A 25,341-nucleotide genomic window follows, 5' to 3' on the forward strand; every position below is an offset into this window, starting at 1 on the left:
CCAGGTTGCTATTTCAAACTCTCCCAGGACGCAATAAAATGTTCAAATCCACCCGGAAACAGGAGCAGCAGTGCTCCATACAGCTCACATCGTCACAGAGATGACTGATCTACACCGAGGTAGTGCTGCAGCAGCCAAGGTGTCGATGAGGAAAGCTTGGAAACCATTAGACTGAACGTTAAGCAGCAGTTCAGTAAAAGCTGAGCTGAAACATTTCATCCTCTGTAAGATGGAGTTTGGTTTGTTTTTATGCTGCAGGACTGTTTACTTTTACTTTCATACTTTTACCCAAATGATGGGACTATAAAGCTGCAGCTACATTTCCTGTCTGGGCTAGGGATGATTTTTCAGAGAACTTTGAGCAGCGTCGATGGATATTTTTCAAGGACCTGGTTGATTTGTTGTCCACTTCTTATTTTAATAGGAATAAAAGGTTGTACTGCTTGGAACTTGGGTTGTAATTGAAATGACCCATAAAGCTACAGGGATATTAAAGAGTGTTTGCACAAATAACGCACCATTTGGAAACCATGTCTGAGAAAGTAGGGTGCAGCTGAGTAAAGTTTAACAGGTAAAGAGCTGACGTGTAGGATAAGATGCTGTTGGTTGTTTGTAAAGCCGATGAACAACCCTGTTACCCGCTACAAATGGACTTCCATCTGAGGACGAAAGGTTAGTAGGTCCGTTCACATTATCCATGTATACGCTTATCATGCTGAGGTAAAACAGCTCTGGGTTCTCCAAGCACAAAGACTCAACTCAAGTAGAACATTGATCTTTTAGTTCAGTAATTTAATCAGGAGACAAACTCATTACATTCTACAGATTCATTAACCACACAGTAGTATACCATATAGTCACAGGGGTTAACATCCGGTTATTTTGAGGATTCTGGCTCAGTTTATTCTTTAAACCCAAAATTCAGAGCAAGTACTGAGCACAGCTACTGTACAGTATGTGGACCTACAGCTCAGTAGGCCCACATTTCTGTATGAAACAGTCTTTACTGGTCTGTCACATTCAAATAAAGTGATAGAAGCCATAAGAGTTTGATTTTAATGGGAATACTACTGAAGGAAATCAATCTTTCAATGTTTTGTTGATTGCCTGGGACTGTATGCTGCTGCTGTGGGATCATTTCCCCTGTACAGGTATTGACCAATCAGACAGAAGGAAGCTCAATCTGACATTGTACATGCGACCCTAACCAATGGGATTACAGCAACACACCCAGCCCATTGCTCATTTCACTGATGTTTAATTGGAACTAGAATCTGTACTGTAAAACACACTTTACAACACACACCACACACACTGTGTGTTAAGATGTAAACAGCAACAAACTGCACTCTTAACATGTGCCACACCATTCTCAAACACCACCAGTAGTTCACTTTAAAAAAGTGATGCCTAGAGGAACTGCCCCTTTATAGGAAAATATAAAACATTACAACCAAAATCTGGTAAAGGAAAAAAAAAAAAAAAAAACTTTTTACAACACAGCCGAAATACCAGATATGGGTCTGATCAACGCAGCATGAATAGAAAAGGTGGGGTCAGCTGAGATCGTCTCCAGACTAATGTGCAGGTAAACCAGAAAAACTCCCAGCTGCTCATGCATCGGCTTTGATTTCACAGCAAAAAGGCCGAACTTTGAGTCCATCAGAGCCTCTCCTCCTCTTTCAGGCTGCGGTTCAGTTTGTCCAGAACCAGGCCCAGCTCCACCGTCTTGTTCAGCTTCAGGTAGAAATCCTTCCTGATGGGATGAATGCTCAGCCAATCAGGGGCCACTTCTGCCAGGAGCCGGATGTGTTTCTCCATGTCACCTTTTCGTTGGAGACAGGGGACAAGGGATACAAGTTAAGTCTTGTTAAGGCAACCTTTTCAACTCGTTCACAGTGCTTGAATGAAGCAACATTTTCTCCAATCACGGTCACCAGTTTAGCCCGCCAACGCGTCAAAATCTGCACCGCCGTTATCGGCCAATTACGCGTCACAGCAGCCAAGAGAACCGTCAGTGTTTGCATGCGCTACATTAATATGGTCTCTACTTGGGAAAGTTGGGTTTCCTTTGGCACATTAGTTCATGAACAACGGTGCCGTTTCTAAAATGATGGCTGGGATTTAATGAGCTCTTCTTCCATGAGAAGGTGAGGCAGTTTTACACACAGGGAGATACGGCGCTGTTTCCACTCACTACAAACAATGGTTTGGAGCGGACCGATTTCTTCAGGTTCCTACAGATGTGAGACTATTTTAACAAACAGTGCAACAGGAATTCACAACGCTCTAAAAGAGATGTTTAAGGTTCATATTAATAATGATTTTGTAAGCATATATCATTAATATGAACCTTATTGGATATGTAAAAGGTACCTGCAGCTCCCAGTTAAAGCCACCATGTTGTATTTTTTGTTGTTGTTTGCGTGTTTAAAAAAAAGAAAAGAAATAAAAATCAAGAAAAGGACTAATTTTTGTGTCAAATCAGATCGTAATCTGTTTCATCCTTTTCAATAAAAAGTGAACGGGAAAAAAAAAATGTGAGGCTGGTTTCCTATGAATTACTGAACAGCATAAACCATAACAACTGAAGTAAATTTTTACTAAATGTAAACAATGTTTAGTTCAGACATGAATCAGTTGAAGCAGAGCTAATACTTCAGCAGGGCTCTGAATGCAGAACCGACTGGTCCAAACCTAAAGCCTGCAGCCAGATCCGTTCCCCGACAGAACCAACCTGAACTCAGAGCAGATCTGTAGCTCCCCACCATGCGGTTACACGCCACCTCCATGATTAGCGCTGCTTTCTTCTCTGCAACAAACACGTTTCGAAGGATCCTGGCCAGCTCTCCGAGCCGGGACATCATCAGCAGCCGCTCCTCCTGAGCAGGGTTCCGGGTCATGGCTGCCTGAAGCTTCTGGGCCTCTTTGGCCCGAATCTGTTGGAAGAAAAGCGAAAAGTAAAAACCAAGCTGCTGAACAACGAGAAGCCCAAATTAACCATGCTAACAATACCCACCCTGTCCAGCAGGGACTGGGACACCCCCTTCAGGGAGGACGGCACCTGGGCTGCAGCAGAAGCTGGAGTTTGAGGAACGTTTGGGTTCTGAGAACTTATCGGTTTGGTACTTTCTCCGTCTTTGTCTTCTGTGTTCCTGGCCAGAGAAACCAGAGCCTTCTCCATCTGAGCACAAGAGAAGAAGAGCAGCAGCTCAACTTAGAGCAGAGTGTGGAAAAGTGAAGGAACTCAGCATGAGGAGGACCACATTTGACGGCACTAGCATCACACCTTGGGAGGGATGAGGGACCGGGCCTTCTCCAGAACCTCCTGTGCCGTGGACAGTTTGTCTGCGTGAGGAACCTGAGGCAGCGGACTGACCCGGATGGTGGGGACGGTGTCTACATTAAAGCGAGGATGCCAGCGGGTCAGCATGTCCTCTGGAACAGAGACCGGAGGGACCAACAAGGACAGGAAGTTCTGCAGAGAACAAAGGTTTCAGACAGCGGTCAGAAGCTTCCCAGAACCCCACAGCAGCCATCTCTATGTCACCAGACTTGGGTTGGAGGAACCAGCTCCCAGAAACAAACTCAGACTGGTCCTGAGAGACGGATTCCAGACACCCTGCACAGAACCAACCAGCAGCTCACCGTGTGGTGCTGCTTGACGATAGAGATCAGGTTCTGGTGAAAGACTTTTCTTCTCTCCAGGAGACGGGAGGCGGACAGTACGGGCCGAGCTTCATTCTGGTCTGAGGACAAATGGACACAAAGAGCAGGAGTTAGTGCTAGACAGTTAAAGGTTTAAGGCTGAGAGATTACAGCATGAAGCCCTCATTCAGCTGGGCTGCCTCCATAAACTCCCCCTGATGCTGGCCGCATGGTGTTAGAATCTCAGTCCAATCGGACTTTAACGCCATCTGGATCCAGACATTTGACCAGACAGCACTGGGATGTGTGGAGCCATAAAGTTTAATAAATTCACAATTTATTGCGATTTCATTTTTTGGAAAATCTGGATTTATTTTGCCAATGCACTCATCGGTCTTCCATGGAGGTAATAACCTGCAATGCTGAATATATATTTAGGAAAATATATTGTCAAAATATTGTAAAGAGGAAACTTTTTTTAACCATAAGACACTTTAATTTACTTATTGTTTGTTTAAGTCAGTTTGAAATTACACAAGTGAAGTGAACCCTGTTCTTAGCTGATCTAGCAGCAAACGCGTTATATTTTCATTGTTTATAATGGCAGGGCTGCCATCTGGTTTTACTAGCGTGTTTCACAGCTTGTGTTTAGTTGCACTTTAAATTCAGGTCAACTCCCAGCAGAAATGCTTGACATAAAAGCAAGTCTTTGAAATAAATGATTTTTGTGAAATGAGAAGGAGGGGGAAATGACTAATGGGATTTGGTTTAATTTTATTTTGAAGCCATATGGCCCAGCCTTAGAGCCGAGTCTTGTAGCGCGCTGTAGAAAGATAAACCAACCAGAGGTGAGGACGGGCTCCACCGTCAGCTGGTAGCTCCCCTTGGAGATGCTGCTGTTGAAGGTGGGGATGTTCTTCTCCTGTTTGAAGGCGTATGCTTCAGGAAACACAGTCTTTATCTGACCCACGTGGCTCTCCTCGAACCTCCTGGAAGAACAACAACAAGTAGACATTTAGCAGCCAGCCAATCAGCTGCTCCAAAGCCAACCCATCGGTACGGAGGCGTCCAGAAGCACCACTGAGGTCAACATGCTCTCAGCTGACATGGATCTAAGCCACCACCTACTTGTGCATCATGTCCTGAACCCCCTGCTTGATCTTGCCGAAGGTGGCCGTCTCCGAGCGGTTGTACAACATGGCGACCACCGTGTCCATGCTCCGGAACATCTCGGCCAGGATCTTGTACTGGTACGGCAGGGACAGGCCCGGGGGTGCGGCCTGGGCGAGGGTGTGGTACCGCTGGTATGCTGGCAGCTCGGTGCTGCTTACAGAGAGACACTCTGGGTTTAGCAGCATGTCAGAAACACAGTGGATCTCTGTTTTGGCTGTGACAACCAACCTGTCAGCGGTTTGGGTCTCGGCGGGCTTGATCTCCCCGGCTCCCCTCTCCTCCTCCTTCCTCCTCTGGGCTTTAGCTGCCAGCTCTCTGGCCCGAGCCACCGAGAACCTGGGGGGCTTGGCCTCGGTGGCCGAGGGCCTGCCGGCTGTGGGGGGAGTCGGGGCGGCAAGGTCGGACGCTGCTGGGGAGGAGGAAGCAGAGGACGTGGGGCTGCCCATGTCCTCGGCCTGTTTCTTGATCCTGTGAAGGCGAGACTTGAGCGCAGCGATGTCCTCCTTACAAAGAGCCTGTAGAGGAGGTCACAAAGAGGAGAAGGTCAGCTGGTCCTCTCACGGTTCTTTCTGCCTGGAACAATACGGTTATGGTAACATGATGTCTGTCAGTCACACACACACACACACACACACACACACACACACACACACACCTAAAGACGCACTCGCACCTCGAGGGCCGTTCCCACCACACACTTGCATTTTACTGGGGGTTAATGTGACAGGCCAACACAAAGTGGAGCATCATTGTGATGTGAAGCTGCCCTTTACTCTCTGCACAACCAGAACCCACATGGAAACTTCAGAGATGGGTTTGGATGGTCAACTGGATTATAGTTCTAGAGCTTTGTTTGATGGCGCCGCCAGCTGCTACATCCAGAATAACTGTGGGGATCAGACACCAGCTGGGTCTCTACAGCTGGATTTTCTCTGCTTCTGTGTTTTCTTTCTCAAGGACTACAGCAAGGAAGAGAAAGTGTGAAATCGGCAGAAATCGAAGGATTTACCAGATTAAGCAGTAAAGCATGTCCATTCACTGAACTGATGCTTGAGTGGCTGGCCGGTGTGTTTACAGCCTGAATGGTGGCCGCCCTTAGGTCTGACTGCTGAACCAACAGGGAGACAAAAGGAAGTGGTTTATGCAGGATGCGCCTTGCTGATCCCTGATCAGAGCCGGTCCAGAGAAACCTGGCTGCAGGGTCAAAGCTGTTTTACTGCCAACAAGGCCAGAGACTGGTGCCACAGACCTGGGACCCGCCTGCAGCATCTGCTGTGCTGCCAAAGGGTTCTCCTGGAGAGTGAGGGATCCAGCATGGCTAGAACACGTAGAAAGCTGATTGGACCGGTTGGCCTTCCCTCTCCACTGCCAGGACTGATCAAGAAAATGATTTGTGTAAAAAGCACGAATTCTCTAATATTTATCGCTGGTAGTTTAAAACGCTGACCACAGAACTAGGTGGGAGAACCGACCCTGTGCCTTTGACTGCAGGGGGTGATCAGGGTTCTTCGGGTCTGACAAACATGCCCAAAACGGGGGAACTTAAAGCTAAGATTGGGGACTACTGCAAACCGCTCAGCCTTCCAGGACACCGTCGATGGTGGAACCGCAGCTCTCAGGTGGAGGAAGTGACTCCTGGCCCGGAGAGCTGAAAGGTAAACAGCCGGCACATGGAGCACCCTGCTTACCGGTGGTGTCTTCTCAGGGAGGACCAGCTTCTTCCGGGCTGTCCTTGTGGAGTTCTCAGCTGCCCCGGCGTCCTTGTCCCCTCCGGCTTGCCGTCTCTTTTTGACCGAGGAGTGCTCCGCGGTGGCCGAAAACACAGCAGCCCCCAGATCAAACTCCGCGTCGGCCGAGCTCCTCTTGGGAGTCCGGGGACTGGAGATGGCCGTGCTGGGTTTGGTAAAGGCGGGCTCTCCGTCATTAAGCAGCCCCGCTGCCTCGTCGATCACTCGGACAAATTCCTCATGGACCGAGGAGGAGCAGAGAGAGTCTTTGTCTCCATGTCTGAGGCTGGTGGCTGAGGAGCCTCTCCCGGCGCCGCTGCGCTGCTTCCCCGCCGCCTCCTTCGCCGCTCCTCTGCCTCCTTTCTTTCTCTGACAGAAGAAGTCTGTGACCCGAGCCTGGGACATGTTGCCGCCGCCGCTGCAGAACCGAACACTGCGGGACCACAAGCCGCAAACACATAAACAGCACCGCTCCGGAAACAGTCACGCTGCGGGAGGAAAGGCAGAAAGAATTTTCGCGCGAAATCAGCACAAGCCACGCCCCTTCCAGTCCGCCTCTTGGCGCATGCGTGCACTATGCGAAGCCACGCATTTATTTATTAAAGGTTCACATATTCTAAACTGATTTTTGTATGAATAAGAATCCACATGTAACAATAAGAACGATAAACTTGAATAATTAAATAATAATAAAAAAATAATAATTAAAGTGTGATAAAATAGAATACAATCAGAAGGGAAACTAGGAAATTATCTATAAATCAACACCGATTCAACGTACTTTTCAAACACGTGATTGAAGAATTCATTGAAAAGCGCTTAGCTTTGTGATAAAATGTAATGCATTAAAAATCGAATGATTTGACACTCGTTTTTAAAACGCCATTTTACACGCAGTTTTCATGCAGAGTTCTCCAAAACGCAATATCTCAATATCAAACGCAAACGCAACACTTAAAAAAAGGTGATCCAATGTTTCAATATCTGAATTATAAAAGGTACCGACATTGCAATCTATACTGAATATTTTTTCAGAAGAAAATCTTTTTAGTATTAGTGATTAACTTTTTTTTAAAGTCAGCTACTTTTATTTTAAGAGGGGACGGCAAGAGGGTGGTGGTTCTGATAGAGAAAGGAGCTAACCTGAAGAAATCCATTATTTAATCAACAGCTCTTGATGTCTTTTAGGATGATTCACAAAGTGGTTCATTCTCTGTTAATAATCCTCTGTGTAATTGAAAGAAACAAATGTGGTGTTTTTTCTTGATCCAAACTAGAGGCTCTTCGATTTGAACTGCATGTCAACATAGCCAGGAACGGTGCAAGCTATTTGGGTGAAATCTATCTATCTAGGGATTAAAGCTAGGAATCAAATAAAGTACAATGAATGAAATGTAATAATGGGGAGTGTAATGCAGAACTAGGACTCATCCTTTAAGTTGCTAAGATTTATGTTTGTGCTGTTTTCACATGTTCTATTTGTTTGATGCTAACCTCCAAATAACATCAAAAGGGTCTGATTTTACAGAGGTAACTGACCCATATGATCACGACAAGTTTTGTTTTCCTAAGGAAAGGAGTTAGGAGTTTATCAAAACCAAAAAGTCTGCAAAGTCTACAGGACCTCTCCATATAATTTTTGATTAACAGACTTTAACACTGCTGTTCAGAGTAAAATAATTTTGAATTACATACCCAGCCATCACAGTGTCTCAAGACGTCTCAAGATGTCTAAATAAGAAGAATCAAGACGTCTCAAGACATTTGTGCACATCAAGATGTCTTAGAACATCTTAAGACAAAAATCTGAAGACATGCATCCATGTCTTAAGACATGCAATTGCAGGAAATGGGATGCTCTCAGACAGTATTTTGTGTCTTGAAGATATTGAGTTTCTTGAGATGTCTTAAGACATCTTCATTTGTCTCAAGACATTCAAATCTTAAGATGGCTTAAGATACCCTTTCCAGCCTGACTCAAAAGCATGGCCAAGCTATCTTGGAGTTTTATGATTATAAAACTTGGGGGCAAAAAGGGAAAATATGGGCATCATGGGTTGTGTTGCCTTTCAGGCATGAATCTGAATGGACCTTTGTTTTGAAAGAGCTCTTATTTTGAAGGGCAGTTTTTACTAACATTCTGAATCTCAGGTTTGTTTTCAGTTAGTACCGCAGTTAGTAAGTCAGTTGGAGGAGGTTAGCAGAATTCACATTTAGCTACATTTCAGTGTTCAACTACCTGAATTTATCACTGTAAACGTTGCAGAGGCAATGTCGTAAGTTGATCATTTCATAATTACATTTATAACTTTATATGTACTATGCATTGGGGAGAAAATTGTTATGCTGGGCCACCCTATGGTTGGTAACTGCAGCCGCTTTGAATGATACCACCAGAGGATCAACGACTTGAGTAGGTAAATTTTCTGTACATTTCATATACTAGGTCCTGAAGGTGTTTGAAGCTCACTGTCTTGATATTTTTGTTGTACTTCAGTTATTGCTCATAAAAATGGTGTCATGGTGTTTGATACGTTCCACACTGAACTGATTTGTGACATGCACCAGGCATGGAGAGATATTTATATAGGCGTCTCTGTAGGAATATATTACATATTACGGGGAAAATATTGAAACTTAAAGATCCCCAAATGATTGTGTGGAAGTTTCACATTGAAATTGATGATCCTATTGAACAAAGAACAGACAGACAGAGTCCCCATTTAATCAACACCAGCTGTCATGAGGAGCTGCAACAAGCCTTTAACCCTTGATTGAGCTAATTTTTCTACATTACTCTGAGTTTTCCACTGGATCCACTGCCGCCAGCCGTGTAAAGGAGTACTGATTAAAACTGTGGTGGAACATGTGTTGTTTTCCGTTTAATGAAATTAAAAACTGAAAAGAAGATGAAAGACCTGACTAAAAACAATGACTAATCATTCTCAACAGCACCGTTCTACTAAATACAGAAGTACTCTCAGTCTAATGAGTTGGTTGAGTGGTCACTCAATGTAGATGGCCTGTTAATCAGACTTCCTAAGAACGTTGTAAAATGATGAACGATTCAACTCAATATTGGTGAACTATTTAATCCTTCATCCCACCCACCCTGCTGGGTTTTAGAACCTGCTTCATTTTTGTGGTAACAGGTCACAATGTTTTTGGATTACTGTGCAAAGTGGTGATGCACATTATTGTGCTTTAAATTAGGTCATTTTGAAAGGTTTGCTTTATAACTGCTTCAACATGATCAGCTGACATCATTTCTGGTGCTGACCTATATCATAATCAAGTCAGGTCTGCTGGAAGAACAGCTTTGTGTATCATCGAGGTAAGAAGTTCAGCGGAAGAGAGGAGGGCAAGGCTCGGGGCCATCACCTCCTGAGGGGAGCACTGAAAGATCATGTTGTCACCAGTGCAGAGCTTACTCTGCAGTGAGAAAAAAGAGTTACCCACCATGAGTCCTGTTTGATACCAACAGTAAAGCATCAAGGGTTGCTTCTTGTCCAAGGCAGTGGGCCTCCTCCCAGTTCTGCCCAGGCACGCTGTCCAGAAAAAAGAGTGGGCTCAAACCTTTCTACACTATCAACTTCCGCCAAACATAGCCAGGTGATGCTCTGTCAATTTTAGAACAGAACAGAACAGTGGAGAAAGTCAAAGAATAACAGTTGCAAGGAGATAATCAAATAGAGTACACAGACACACACGGTAAAACAGCAAGAAACACACAAGAGCAAGGCTGAACCTACTTATTCACACAAACACACACACACATATATATATATATGTGTGTGTTTGTATATAAATATACCCTTCACTATTTTGACCTTGACTGCTGAAAAAGTTTTCTGGTGAAGGTACACCGAAGCAATGGCCATCTGTCCAGAGTACAATGCTTATCATTTTGCAGTGTTTAAAATATTAATTAATTAATTTGAATGTGTTTAAAAGTGAATGGCCTTTTTCCTTCTAGATGCACAGAATGCCTCTTTGTGTTTCCCCCTCTAGCAATATTCCAGTGGGTCCTAAATCCTTGACGTCTGCTTAGGAGTGCATCCTTAACTTCTCTAACCCCCAGTCATTTGAGGCAGATGATCGTTCACACTGAGCCTGGTTCTGGTTCTGCTGGAGGTCTTCCTTCCTGTTAAAGGGGAGTTTTCCTCTCCACTGTCGCTACATGCATGCTCAGTATAAGGGATTGCTGCAAAGCCATTGACAATGCAGACAACTGTCCACTGTGGCTCTACGCTCTTTCAGGAGGAGTTCAAGGTTCAAGGAATCTTTATTGTCCCCTTAGGGCAATTTGCTTTACAGCTCGCAGTGGCAGACAAACAGTTAAACAACAATCACTCCGACATACACAGAAAAAAAGCAGGTTAATCGCGACCCCGTGAGGGATAAGTGAGTCAGCAAATGGATGGATGGATGGGTACTGTTATGTTTCGTCTCATAACTTAACTATATAAAGTCAGCAGAACCTCAGTGAAACGTGACTTAGTTTATTAGAATTTTTTTTCCAGAACATGGTGAGATCAATGCACCGATACCACATTTGGTATTCTTCCACATACAACACAAAATAGTGCCATTGAATAATGTATTGTTTTATCGCATACATAACAGTCCCTCCCATCCAGCTTTGACGAACCAAAAATATATTTAGCTAAATGTTGTAATCCAATAAACTTGCTCAAACAGAAACATGACACCTATTTAGATATTTGCAACACAAAACAGGTTAGTTACTCTTAACATTTAAACTACTCCTTTATAAATGAACAGATAATCTAAAAATTCAGTCTCTGAGGTGCTCTACGATTTCTCTGGCCTTGACCAGAGTCTATGGAGTTTTGTGTGGATGGTTCAGCTGTTGGTACACTGGTGGTTTCACACAGACTCTAAACTCCAGAGGGTGTAGCAAAAGTAAACTCTTCTGAATCTTGAGATGTAGATGTTTCTTCAGGTTTCTCTAGACTTTTGTGGGTCTCCACATCTATGATCCGATCAACCAAACGAGATCTCAGATTTCGTCCCATGAAGAGCATTGCAGGTGTTTGTCCAGTTGTTGCATGAATGGCGTTTCTGTAAGCCAATAAGAAGTTGTCGATTTTCCATTGCAGAGGTCTCCCCTCTGTCCGGCTGGCTTTCATGGACCTCTTGAATGACTGGATGAACCGTTCAGCTTGTCCGTTCGTTGCAGGGTGATAAGGAGCTGAAGTGATATGTTGTACACCGTTGTCCTTAAGAAAACACTGGAACTCCTCTCCAGTAAACTGACGGCCATTGTCACTGACAAGCTGTTGCGGCAGACCTGTGCGGGCAAAAAGTGACCTAAGGATGTTGATTGTGCTGGCTGTTGTTGCATGCTTCACCAGAAGAATTTCTGGCCACTTTGAGTGAGTATCAGCCACAATCGGGAACATTTGGTCCATAAATGGTCCAGCATAGTCTACGTGGATGCGTTGCCATGGGGTGGTTGGCCACTCCCATGTGTGTACAGGTGCTGGCTGGGGCTGGCGCAGTGTCTGCTGGCAACCAGTGCAAGACTTATCCATGTTCTCTATTTCACAGTTTATACCTGGCCACCAAACATAGCTCCTAGCTTTAGGAGCTATGTTTGGGTGTGGTTAACTTTTCATCTTAACCACACCCAAATGTCCATCATGAAGTGAATTCAGGACCCTTTTACGTAGTAAGGGTGGTATTATGACACGGGTTCCCCACATTACACATCCTTGGCAAATTGATAGCTGGTCTTTGTGGCTAGAGTATGCAGAGAACTGCTAGTCAATAAAGGACGGCCAGCCATTCACAGTAAAATCATATGCTTTGGACAAGATTGTGTCTCGACTTGTTTCTCTTTTTACCTGAGCAGTTGTCACAGGCAGAGCTTCCATTTGTGCAGTGTGAAACACAGCCTCTGGATCGGTAGTTTCTTCAGTGGTTTGTGTTTGTGGAAGACATGAAAGTCCATCTGCGTTTCCATGCAGTTTTGTCCCTTTAAATTCAATGTTGTAGGTGTGTGAGCTAAGGAACAAAGCCCATCGCTGTAACCGTGCTGCAGCCATGGTTGGCACACCTTTCTGAGGGCTAAAAATGGACACCAGTGGTCGGTGGTCTGTTATCAGGGTGAAGAATCCATATAAATATTGATTGAACTTCTTCACTCCCCACACCAGACTTAGCGCTTCTCTGTCTATTTGCGCATAATTACGCTCAGCTGCATTTAGGGACCTTGATGCAAAAGCGATAGGTCGTTCCACTCCATCATGCATTTTGTGAGATAGCACAGCACCGATGCCGGATGGAGAGGCATCACATGCAAGGCGAAGGGGAAGACTTGGGTCAAAGTGTGTTAGCACCTCTTCTGATGTAATCAGCTGCTTAGCACTGTTAAATGCCTTTTTACAGTCATTTGTCCAGGTCCACTTCACATTTTGTTGCAACAGGGTGTGCAGAACCTCAGTGAAACGTGACTTAGTTTATTAGACATTTTTTTCCAGAACATGGTGAGATCAATGCGCCAATACCACATTTGGTATTCTTCCACATACAACACAAAATAGTGCCATCGAATAATGTATTGTTTTATCGCATACATAACAGGTACCTACGTCCTGAAGGAAGAAGCAGGAATTTACCAGCCAGGGGGTGGCTCTGATCCCCAAGGATGAAGCGGGCCTTACCAGTTCTGAGCTGGTAAGGAGCAGTGAGATCATTCAGGTGAATACCTGCAATTTTGCTGCACTTTGGAATACGCTGAATGTGAATGCTGCTTGTCAAGACTCCATGCAATCTGCTGAGTTTCCTTAGATAGGAAACTTTTTGACCAATGTGGATGATTGAATTGATTGAATTTGACTTTGTAAAGTGCCTTGAGATGACATATGTTGTGAATTGGAGCTATATAAATAAAATTGAATTGAACTGAAAAGTTCTTAAGTCTCCTCGGCAGGTAATTCAGGGTTCGGTCAAAGTTGATGTCCAACATGTCAGATGGAACCATGGTGTCATGTTGTGTGGTTTGGTGAAGTGCAAACCGAATTCCAAATACAGGATTTTAATAATTGTCTTACCACAGGCACAAGTGGATAACAGGACAGGACCATGAACCATGTGGCAACACAACAGAAGAACCCAGCAATGAGCAATGAAACCAAGGAACTTATATCCAGAGGGAAGGGTGGAGAAAGGCTTGGCAGAAGCAGCTGAATGCAGTCAGGTGGAGCTGAGCAACAGCTGATACCTCTTAAGGTGTCATGTTCTGTGAAGTTATCGCTGGACTAAAACGTAAACAGGAACTCGAGTCAGAGGATTTAAGGATAATGGAAACTGATAATGGGCAGAGAAGCGGGGACATGAAACAGGTACAGAACAACAGCCAATTCAGCAAAGAACAATGAAAGCCAAACAGTATAAAGACACAGAAAGAGAGAGGCAAGCAGGTGAACGAGAAACAGCTGAAACCAATGAGAAGCTGAGGTGAGGAGTGAAATGAACAAGGAACTGACGGGAAACACGGAAGGAACCTAACAGGGAATAAATACAACAGAGTAAACATAGACAGCCAGGAAGAAACAGAGACATGAAGAAATCCGAAAACTGATCATGACTCAGAGGTTTTGTAGAAAAGGATCAACACTGAAAATGGTGACTCGTTTTTATAAACGTAATGCTTTTTACAATACATTTAAAATGTTCAATACTGTATTATTACCATGTCAAATTAATAAAGTATGAAAATAGTTGTCTGTCATTCCCATAACAGCACTCACACGCGCTGTGTACGTGTGGGGGCGCTATAAACACACATAAAGTGTGTCTTGACGTCAGGTGTGGCGGACGCATTGTGGCATCAGGACAGATGTAGCGCCAAATAATCAAGCAGCACATCCCAGTGAGAGGGACCCGTAGGCGGGGCCCCCCACCGCTGCAGCGGCCCCAGCTGTGACACACGCTGCGCGGCTCCTGCGCCGCGTCCACAGGCTTGGTTCAAACAGGGAGGTGACCAGCGGCGGCGGCGGCAGCTCAGTGGAGAATAGCTCCTCTATGAACGCCCCTCAGACTCACTTATGTGAATCACATTTTCCACTTTGAGCAGAGTTGCTTCAGCACTGGGCCTGTCCGAGAGGAGCCGCGTTCTCAAAGTTCTCTTCCTCCCTCGGAGGCGCAGAAAAAACGAGCGGATGCGCTGTTGGCACATGGTCTGCGGCTGAAAACGCCCCGAAAAGATCAATACAGCCGAGGCGCTGCAAAGTTTTTGAATAAGAAGCTGGAGACATGTTGGACTTTTATTTGGTTTCTTGTTGGATGAGATGTTTGGATCGCGATTGACGAGCTGCGCTGTTTTGATGGATCAGTCTAAATGGAGCCAGTGAGACGGGTTGGGTCCAGCTCGGCTCGCTGATTGTCTCCGTCAGCGCAGACAGACATGGATCTTCAGGTGATCGTCTGGCTGGTGTACTGCTTTCTGCTGCCAGCCGTCCTCCTGACAGGTAGGCTCACGTTTTCTGTCGGTCTGGGCTGTTTAAGGACAACTGTAGCAAAACGGTGCTGGGAAGTTTCAACTTTTCCACACCGCTGCGCTGAATCTCGTGACAGGGTGGCAACCGCCTGCTGCCTGAAGCAGCTGAAGGGGGGGGGGGCTGTTTTCCAGCAGATCCTCCAACATGAAGGCAGATAGCCTCCTCCTGATTTCAGCTCATTAGTGCGAGGGAACCTGAGAGAATCCCGCATAGCTCCCGTCCAAAATAGAGGCTCCGCGCTGTTTGGATCACTCCGCGCTTCTGTTTGGCGTCCTCCCACAGGTTTAGCGCTTCGCCAAACCTGTGGGAGGAAAAGGTTCTAATGAAACATCTTAGGCTCACACACGTTACGTGACCAGTTAGCGTTTGACTTCCTAGGGGCACACCGGGCTTTTATGCAAACACCTTTTGAGATAAGTTGAACATCTGCGGGAACTGCCAACAGCCAACTGAAACCGCTGCGGCGTCTGCCTGACTGAATTTAACCCCAGCAAAATATGAAGGAACAAGCAATAGCCTGCCATTCTGTCAACTTGGCTTATTTTGAGCATCATAAGCGCTTATAGCACACTTATTTCAGTGGCCGAGCGGGCCCGAGGCATAAGCACACAAAGCAACCACGAAACCACTGGGTGGCTCCCAAGAGCAGAAATCTGATCCAAGTCATGTTATTCTTCTGCTTTAGGAGTCATATTTCAGAAGAAAGTCATTTCACCCACAAACAGCTTATAATTGAAAAGTCATCAGTAGGATGAAACTGGGACATATAGCCTAACTGAAGGCTTTTTAGATGTTCATCAGTGGTCTAAATTTAGATCAGCTTTAGCAACCACTGGCAGCGATTAATACACAGTAAAAAGAACTGGGATCAAGCTCAGGTCCTCTGGTTTACAAGACGTCTGTCTTAATGAGTTAGCCATCCTAGCTTCTGAATTATGACACAATTGACTATTAAATCAGGCTTTATTAAACTGGCTGCTTATTATCTTCTAAGTCTTCTTGTCTTCACATAATGACTTCTGAAAAGATTACAGTAAAGTTGCAACGAACCATTATTTGAGTCAATTAGTAATATTCATTGATTATTCTGATGATTAATTGAGTAATCGGATAAAACATGGGCACGCTGTGCAGATATTTTATTTAACTACTTTGAGTAATCAAAAATAACAGAAAGAGAGAATGCAAGTAAACAAATACTATTAATTCTCTTTAGGCAAGGCAAGGCAAATTTATTTGTAAGGCACATTTCAGTACAAAGACAATGCAAAGTGCTTAACATGATTAAAACATAGGGAAATGAAAACAGAATAAAAGCAAGTTGGAATAAAATGTAGACAACGTAAATAAAACATGGCAAAATTGAAACTAAAAGCAAATGATTATTTTAGAAACAGTTGGACTGCAAACTTAAACTAATGATGTTTCAGTAAAACAGTTTAACTAGAACAGTTGAAAGCAATCCTAAACAAATGTGTTTTTAATCTTGATTTAAAGGAACTCAGGCTTTCAGCACTTTTACAGTTTTCTGAAAGTTTGTTCCAGATAAGTGGAACATAGGAACTAAATGCTGCTTCTCCATGTTTGGTTCTGGTTCTGGTTCTAGGTATGCAGAGCAGGCTGGAGCCAGAAGACCTGAGAGGTCTGGAGGGTTTATACACTGATAACAAGTCTGTGATGTATTTAGGTGCTAAGCCATTCAGGGATTTAAAGACTAACAGAAGTATTTTAAAGTCTATTCTCTGAGATCCAGGGAGCCAGTGTAAGGACTTTAGAACTGGGGTGATGGGTTCTACTTTCTTAGTCTTAGTGAGGACACGGGCAGCAGCATTCTGGATCAGCTGCAGCTGTCTGATTCACTTTTCAGGCAGATCTGTGAAAACACCGTTGCAGTTATCAATTCTACTAAAGATAAAGCCATGGATTAGTTTTTCCAGATCCTGATAAGACATTAGTTCTTTAATCCTGGAAATGTTCTTTAGGTGATAGAAGGCTGACATTGTAATTGTCTTTAGAAGCTTTTGGAGGTTCAGGTCTGAGCCCATAACTTTTGACCGCTCGTCTATTGGTCCAAAAATTCTTACTTTAGTTTTGTTTTTATTTAGCTGAACAAAATTTTGGAACATTTCTTCTAAGCATTTACTCAGCGCTTGAATGGGTTCATAATCACCTAGTGACATGGTGATGTAGAGCTATGTGTCATCCGCGTAGTTATGGTAACTGATGTTGTTGTTTGTTTATGATCCGAGATAGAGGGAGCATGTGGATATTGTATTAAAACAAAAATCTGCATTTTAATGCTTAAGATGCAAGAGCAGTATGCTTTTAGTGGATGCTTGAACATTTGTAGCAGAGGATGCTTCTGCAGCTAAAAAAGATCTTCTAACATTCAACGTGTTAAAAGCTCAGCTCTTTCTGGTTGAGTGAACATCAACATGGGGCTAGCTATCTCTATAGGGAAAATGGCTACAAATAAAAAAAAATTCACAAAGTGTGGGTGTCACATTGGATTCTGGATTTTTAATGAGATTTTTTTGAACATCAAACAGTATAATGATATCCAAATGAAATATAATCATTGCATTGCCCTTAAGTGCTAAACACTCTTGTTCGCTTAGTACAAAAACAGTCAAGAAATAAAAATAATAACACATTACTTATCAAAAAAGTAAATAGCAAATTTAAATTCAGGTGTAATAAAGGCTGCCTTCTATATGTCACACCTCACTTAAACATGTGTTCTATTTACCTCAGAACGCAAAACACGAGACGTCCGAGATAACTTGCTTGTTGCTTGATAAATTCCTTATTTAGGAATGACAATATCACTTCTACGTAGTATTTTGTGCATGTAAACAGCGCTGAAACATCCCGTCTTATGAACACTCAAAAGTAGTACATGTACAACTAAATGTTAAAAATGAAATAGAACTGCTAAAAACTGTCAAAGTATTAAGTTTTACTCAATGTTGCTATGAGTAGCACTCATCTTGAATGCAGAAGTTGGGTATTTTCCTGTTGCTCCGACTATCCAACTAATAATTCAGACTTTGGGGGTGTTCCAGTTCAAATTCTGACTTCTGAGTACAAATGGAATGCACCATTAGTTGAGAATTAACATGTGGGAAGGAGGGGATGTCATGCTGGGGGTCCGCCACTGCAGCGAATGTTTCCTCCTCCGGTGTTGCAGCATCGAAGACGAGCTTTTATGTTATGCTAATTCAATTTAGCAATACATACACTGCTCTGTTTTCTGTTTAGTTATCCCCCACTTTTGCCTCTGTCTTTTTCTCTGTGCTTCTTTTTTCCACTCACCATTTCCCTCTATTGCTGCATATCAGCAGCGTAGGCTATAATTAGTAGAACTAATGCTGCGTTGCATTTGTAGTTTGCCTCGGAAGTTAGAATTTGGTGCTGTGAATGACGTCACACCTGAGTTAACAGTGAGTGTTCCAATTAACAAAGTCGGAGAAGTTGGGTTTCCAATATGGCAACGGCCAGGAAATCTGTTGTAGTACCTCTTAGAGACATCGTTTAAAGCTGTACTTTCCACACGCAAGTGACTTCAGAAAGAACTCGGCCCCAGCTACCCCCATCACCCTCTGTGACTCCACCATCGACACTGTGGAGTCTTTCCGCTTCCTGGGAACTATCATCTCCCAGGATCTAAAGTGGGAGCTGAACATCAACTCCCTCACCAAGAAAGCCCCAGCAGGGGATGCACACATTTTACTGAGTGTATATAGCTTCTGTATATATATATATATATATATATATATATATATATATATATATATATATATATATATATATATATATATATATATATATATATATATATATATACTTTTTATTTTATTGTATATTTATTTTTTGTCTGCACCATCAACACCAAGTCAAATTCCTTGTAAGTGCAAACCTACTTGGCAGCTGCAACTTGACTTCAAAGTTGCAGCTGCTACATGTAACAGTGATTTTAGATGCACTCTTACAACTGTGTCTTGTGAAATAAACATGTTTTCATCACAGTTCAGACTCCCAGCTCTTCCGACTCTGAAGTCAGAATTTCCAACTGCAAGTGGAACGCAGCAGGAACACATAGTTAAACAGAATTTAATGAAGCGACTACAGACAGGTTTTTCTGGTCTTAAAGTGAAATGTCAACAAAATGGTATCCCAAAGCAGAAAATGCAGCAGTTTGAAAATTAGCTGAAACACATCAGTTGGGAGAATCTTTTACAAAATATAAATCCTTGTTGTGATTTTCTAATTTGAATATAATCCAGAAGTGTACCTAGATATTAATTTAATAATAATTAGTTATTTTACACAATAATGTTAATCAACAAAAAGGAGAGATTTACCACTTGAAAAAAATGTCCAGACAAACTTACTAATATATAGGCTTGTTTTCAAAGGATTAAGAAATAAAAAGATCAGTGGACTGAAGTAAGCAAAGTCATCTTATTTTATGCAGTTGTTTGCTGAATCATGGGGCAATAGAAAATGCACTCAAATTAAATAACTAAACTATAAATCTAAACTTTATTACTAATGATATGGAAATTGCAAACAAATTAAATGCAGATGATTGTATCATCTATATGCAGATTATACGATCATTTATGTAACGGCTGATACTCATCAGGCTGCAGAATTATTAATTTAGGAGTTGGCTGGAATATGTTGATGGCTGCTGGAAAACTGCTTAACATTAAATTATATGAAAACCGTTTCAATGTTTTTCTCTTTAAACAGAAAAACAGAATAAATATTGACTATAAGGAAATCAGGAAAGTATCTGAGTTCAAATATCTGGTGGTTCTTTTGGACTTTAAACTTAAATTGGATGCTCATTTTAGGGAAATGTCTAAGACTATCAAGACTAATATGAAGCATAAACCATCTTGACATGGTTGATGCTACTTGAGCATCAATTAACTTGAACATTTCAATGTTTGCTCATGTCTATTTGCACAGTTTTCAAACTCTCAGGGAGTGTTTAGTCTGATACATCCATCCAATTGCACAGTAATTTACACTGTCTGTTTATTTTACTTAAACAATAAATCAGATCAGATGCAAAGGACTATTTGCACACTTTCAATTTGAACATTATGTCTTGTTTTGTGCCTGTGTGTTATATGTGAATCTGTGTGAATTCTGAGCTGGTGTCTCACCACAATTTCATTATGGTAACATAATGGCAACAAAAATTCTTGATTCTCGATAAGACCTTGCATATCTACCAAAGCAGCTCAAATGTATATGCACGCATATATTATAACGGAATATATTCTGATATATTCCGTTATCACATATGTCAACCATATACAATCAAACCTTAAAAGGATTTGATCAGCAACCAGTGAATCGGCAGCACTGCCAAATTCTTAAAAAATACTATCTAATGAGCTTTGATAATTTTTTTAAATTTTCTTTTGTGAAAACAATATTTAAGTGGATGAATGGTCTTTCCCATGATGTGATCTGTTAATTAATACAAAAATACAACAATGAAGGTGTGAGAACAAGAGCTGGGGTAAATGGGAACAGCAGAGTCAATAGGTGCTGAACGAATCTGAGTCATCGTTCTCAGTCAAAAGATCACAGTTAGGGAACTCTTTACCACAGGATCTAAAGTCACTGCCAGACCTGAGGCTTTTTTCTACAAAACTGAAGTATTGGCTGAAAGAATAAAAACACGGTTATCCCTGAAAACTTGATCCTAACATCTGTTTTATGTATTTTACTTGTGTAATGGAACTTGTAATTGCATAGTACATTTTTATCTGTGTCCTAATTTTTTTTATTTTTTTTTAAAGCTTAATTGTGGACAGGGCTGTAAATTAGCCTGTGTGTGCTGCACCATTTGCCTATGGTTGATAATGTTTAGCTGTACTGTCTAGGTAAAAATTAATAGCCCTCAACATGCAGCAAGTCCAGACAAACACAGTGTACACATTCAAAACACCATCAGCATAACAGAAAGGTAGACATTCCCATCATGCAGTGTAAGCAGCAGCCCTGCTCATCACTAAATCAGCCATTCTCCGAGGATTTAACATACCAGCTGAGTGTCTTGAAAACAATTAAATGTGTTTCCTGCAACTTTCTGTTCAACTAATAGCCATAAGAAAGTTAGCAAAGATAATAGTAGGAATCTCTAAATATTCATAAACTCTTCAGTTTCCTTTCTTTTAACATGTTTTAGGTAAGAATAGTCAAAATGACTGACTCACTGTTCTAAAAGCCTGCCCTTAAGATACATTCACAACAGGTCAAAAACACAAGACGTGAAACAGAACTCAGAAGTTATGAATTATTTCTTATTATGAATACTATAATGAGGCACTGGGTAACAATATTTAGTTAAATGGTAACCTAAAAAAATATAGAAAATTGTCCCCCTCAGACACTTTGAAACACTAAATGAAGAACCTACAAGTGAACTTAATTTAAACAGTGACTGTTTTTTTGTAGATCAGCTGACTGTAGCATGTCAGCAGGGAGGCTCAATTTTTGCCTCATTGGAACAGAACAGCAGGTACAGAGTGGGTATTGTCCATTTATTGGGATGTGAAGTCCTTCTTTCACACAGATATAGATTTATTGCAATTCTTAAACAGTTGGTTAGCTTTTTTTTAACCAATCGGTGAACCAGTAGGTTCAGGGGTGCTGCTTTGTATGAGGGGAAAGTACAGTCTGGATTTGGGTTTTATGAAAACAAACCCAACTGATATCCAGAAAGCATCTTGTGTTCAGTGTTGAGGCTGGAGAGTTCAAATGTTTAATCAGTCTTGTCCAACTCAAATATGTAAATACAGTATGTGATTTGCAAAAAAACAGGGGGGGGGGGGATCATTTCAAGTGTTTTATAAATGAACTTAACAACAAGGTTATGTGGCCTGCATGCTGTCTGGCTTGAGACAGCATGTAACCTGTCCTGGGCGGGAGGGTGGAGAAATCGGCTGCTGCTGCTTCTTGTCTTGTGACGCTGCCTGCAAATCTTCATCATTCACCAAAGTTCGTCCTGTAACATTACCATGACTTTTCATCCCGTCATCTACTCTTGACCTTTTCTGTTAATTTTTCGGGCCGAAATATGACAAAATGCTTTGTTGACGTTCATGCTGCCACACGTTCTCATTCATTACTTGGTTAGCTAGCAGCTGCTCTTTCAGGTAAATAGCTAGATCAAGTAGGTTAGACTATTGTTTTTAAACTTGTGCCATCTACTGTCTGGACTCGGGAGTGGGTATTAGTTTACTTTAACCTCTTTGAGCAGAAAACGTATTAATACTCTTTAAAAACAGACAACAAAAAATTCAATTAACAAACGTGAAGGACACAAGACATGTATTTATATTAGGGCTTTCAAACGATTAAATTTTTTAATTTGAATCGATTAATCACATAATGTCGATAGATAACTCGAGAATAATTGCAAATTAATGGCATGTTTTATCCTTTTATTTCTGAAAGTGTAATAGCCTGTTTGGGCATTTTAATATGCAATTTTGCAATAAATGACACTAATAAAATACATGCTTGTACAAAAAATATTTTTATTTTGTTATTTTTCAAGCACTTTTGAGAATTGGAATGAAAACATCCTGGTGCCAAATGTTAAACTCTGGACTATAATGGCTAAATGACTAATCATGACGCCCTGATGTTTACACATTTGAATATTTTTGCTTGCTGTTTATATCCATATTCATAGTTTAAGCCTGGAAAAAGGTTTTAAATCTCCAGGTCATTCCAGTCTTACACTTTGCTTGCAACTGGGCACGAGCTTAGTACCCTGAATGAGACTGTTTAGCAACTGTTTAGTAACTCCAGGTCCTTCGTTTGGCAACGTAATTCAGCCTTAGTTTGTCAAATACAGAGAAAACAAATTAATAAGCATTAAAGTACGGTTTATGGGTTGGGTTTCTGCAATGTTCTCAGCATGTTAAAAGCTCATCTTCAGAACCAATGTCTGCTCAAAATGGTGATCTGCACCAAGTAATCTACTTTCAGCAGTTATCACCAGTTATTGCACCGTAAACTGCAGAGTTGCTCTGTCTGCCTTTACTACCGTCGGCTCCTATGGTGGAGGGATATTCCAGCTGGATACAAAGTCTCTAGTGCAGGCAGGTCTCTTAATAACTGCTGTTTCGTCAGTTATTTTAGAGCCCAAATAAGCGATTCCACTTTCAGAAACGTGCCCAAAAAAAACGCAACCCGTGACTCATGAAATTTACAAGCGCCTTTAGAAAAAAAACAAGCCCAAAATCGCATGAAATAAACAGTCTGTGCTACAGTGAGCGCGGGTCTGTTTTTCTACAGCCGAGAGCGCAGCGGGGAAAAAACGTTAGGGAACGGTGTGTGTGTTCTGACGCGCAATTAACGGCGACAAATTGTAAATATCTCTTCATACTTATCTTTATTATTAATGTTTAGCTGCACAGAAAATACAGGGGCTTTTTCCACACATATTTCAACATTATTATCACAGCAAGGTGAGATGAGGTAAGTTTGGTTGTATTTTCTAGAGTTTTGATCTAATTTATAGATTTTGTGTTGTGTATGGATTTAAGGGACCTTCTAAGGGCAAATGTACTCAGTCTAGACATGGTGTAAACAAAGAGGTCTAAATAAGATCTACCTGTAGCCTCACCATGCCAACCAGGTCTGTTGTTCATTGGATTAAAATCTAAATATTCAGAGGCTAAAGAATTTTTTCTGAATAAAATATTTTTTGTTGAATAGGTTAATGTTTTATAAGTAGCCATTTGTTTTATACCACATCTTTCTGTGTGCTATGTTCCATAAGGACAAAATATGATGATCATGGTTATTTTAGATGTGCAATGCATGAGGATGAGTTGTAGGTGATTTTGAGTGTAGTCTGATGGTCCCCCATTGAAATTCTGTTTAGGGCCTCAATTAGCCTCGGATTGGCTCTGTTCAGAGGTACAGGTGGTGGCATCCTGATACCTAACCAATGTGTTTCTTTCTTGTGAGCCCAGACGACAGCCAGCGTTTGTAAATCATGAGATTACAGCTAGTTATGGCAACCAGGAGTGTTTTACAGACCTCAAACACATAAAGCTGAACTGCAGCTCTGGGTAATGTGTGGCTGCTGTTCTCTGTCCAATATTTTTACCATGAAAATAAAGTTGGACCTGCAGCTTTATAGAGCTTTCCCACATGGACCCTGCTACTGGGTAGAGTCATTTAAAGGGTCAATTAAACTTGTTGTGTCACTTTGTGGGCCAAAAGCTTAGAGAAGGATTGCTGAAAGTTGGGAAGACTACAACTCTATGGCAACATAAAGTTTGGCACCCTGAATGAAGGAACAGATGGGTGTCATCCTCGGAGAAAGCAATAGGTTTACAGGCAGTTGGTCACTGGATATACAGACTATGCCTAACACAGCGCCTTGCAAAAGGCGGCTTGTAATTTTTCACATTTGGTGTCTGATTTACATCAGACACACACTTTATGACTTTCAAAATGTTTTACAAATAAGAAAACCTTTAAATAATGTTATGTATTAGAATTCGGTCCCCCCATCAGAGCGGAATTGATTACGTGGACAGTGTCTGTGAACATCTGTATTCAAGTTTTACCGCTGATTATTAGTTAGATTCAGGTCTAGACTTAGAGTAGGCCTTTTGTACACATTGATCTAAACCAGCGGTCAACAACCTTTTTTTAAACTGAGTGCTACTTCATCGGTACTTTCTCACACGAAGGGCTACCAGTACTGACCTTTGAACAAGAGGAGTCAGGGCTCACCAATAAACATATTTGCAATGCTTTTTTTTTAAACAATATTGTCATTTTTAAATCTATATAAATGCAAGTGTGATTACAAAAGTAGAGCAACTGACTAAAATACCATTTTAGATGCAGCTCACTGGAGGGTTGTGTATTTTTTTAACAGGCTTGTGGGCATCACATGTGATCTTTGGGGGCTACCTGGTGCCCACAGGCACTATGTTGGTGATCCCTGATCCAAACCATCGTATTGTATCTAATGTAGAACAGGTAACTGGATCAACATGTGCTTCTGTGCTTGTTTGTCTCTCTTGTTGTGTCTCTGCTCTGTCTTCTCTAACCCCCAGTCGGTCGAGGAAGATGACTGTTCATACTGAGCCTGGTTCTGCTGGAGGTTTTTCCTTCCCGTTAATGGGGAGTTTTTCTTTCCACTGTCACTTCATGCTTGCTCGATATGAGGGATTGCTGCAAAGCCATGTACAATGCAGACGACT

The 25,341-nt window shown here is 42.1% G+C and overlaps 2 protein-coding genes across 2 annotated transcripts in view; one reads left to right on the top strand and one right to left on the bottom strand.

Moving 5' to 3' along the window:
- Positions 1–771: 771 nt before the first annotated feature.
- cdt1 (chromatin licensing and DNA replication factor 1) lies at positions 772–7,115 on the bottom strand. Its single transcript, XM_021309422.2, has 9 exons — positions 6,510–7,115; positions 5,050–5,336; positions 4,777–4,971; positions 4,492–4,637; positions 3,649–3,749; positions 3,290–3,478; positions 3,020–3,184; positions 2,738–2,939; positions 772–1,826 (listed from the first exon to the last, which is right to left on the bottom strand). The coding sequence occupies exons 1-9, from the start codon at positions 6,951–6,953 to the stop codon at positions 1,663–1,665; spliced, it is 1,893 nt and encodes a 630-aa protein (XP_021165097.2). The 5' UTR covers positions 6,954–7,115; the 3' UTR covers positions 772–1,662.
- Positions 7,116–14,461: 7,346 nt separating this feature from the next.
- Positions 14,462–25,341, top strand: part of piezo1 (piezo-type mechanosensitive ion channel component 1) — a 97,377-nt gene continuing 86,497 nt past the window's right edge. The window contains exon 1 of the mRNA XM_036130651.1: positions 14,462–15,046. Within this exon, the coding sequence (XP_035986544.1) occupies positions 14,983–15,046 (64 nt within the window). The 5' untranslated portion in view covers positions 14,462–14,982. The remainder of the gene's footprint in view (positions 15,047–25,341) is intronic.

The sequence above is a fragment of the Fundulus heteroclitus genome, unplaced genomic scaffold (assembly GCF_011125445.2).
Source record: "Fundulus heteroclitus isolate FHET01 unplaced genomic scaffold, MU-UCD_Fhet_4.1 scaffold_37, whole genome shotgun sequence".
NCBI classification, from domain to species: domain Eukaryota; kingdom Metazoa; phylum Chordata; class Actinopteri; order Cyprinodontiformes; family Fundulidae; genus Fundulus; species Fundulus heteroclitus.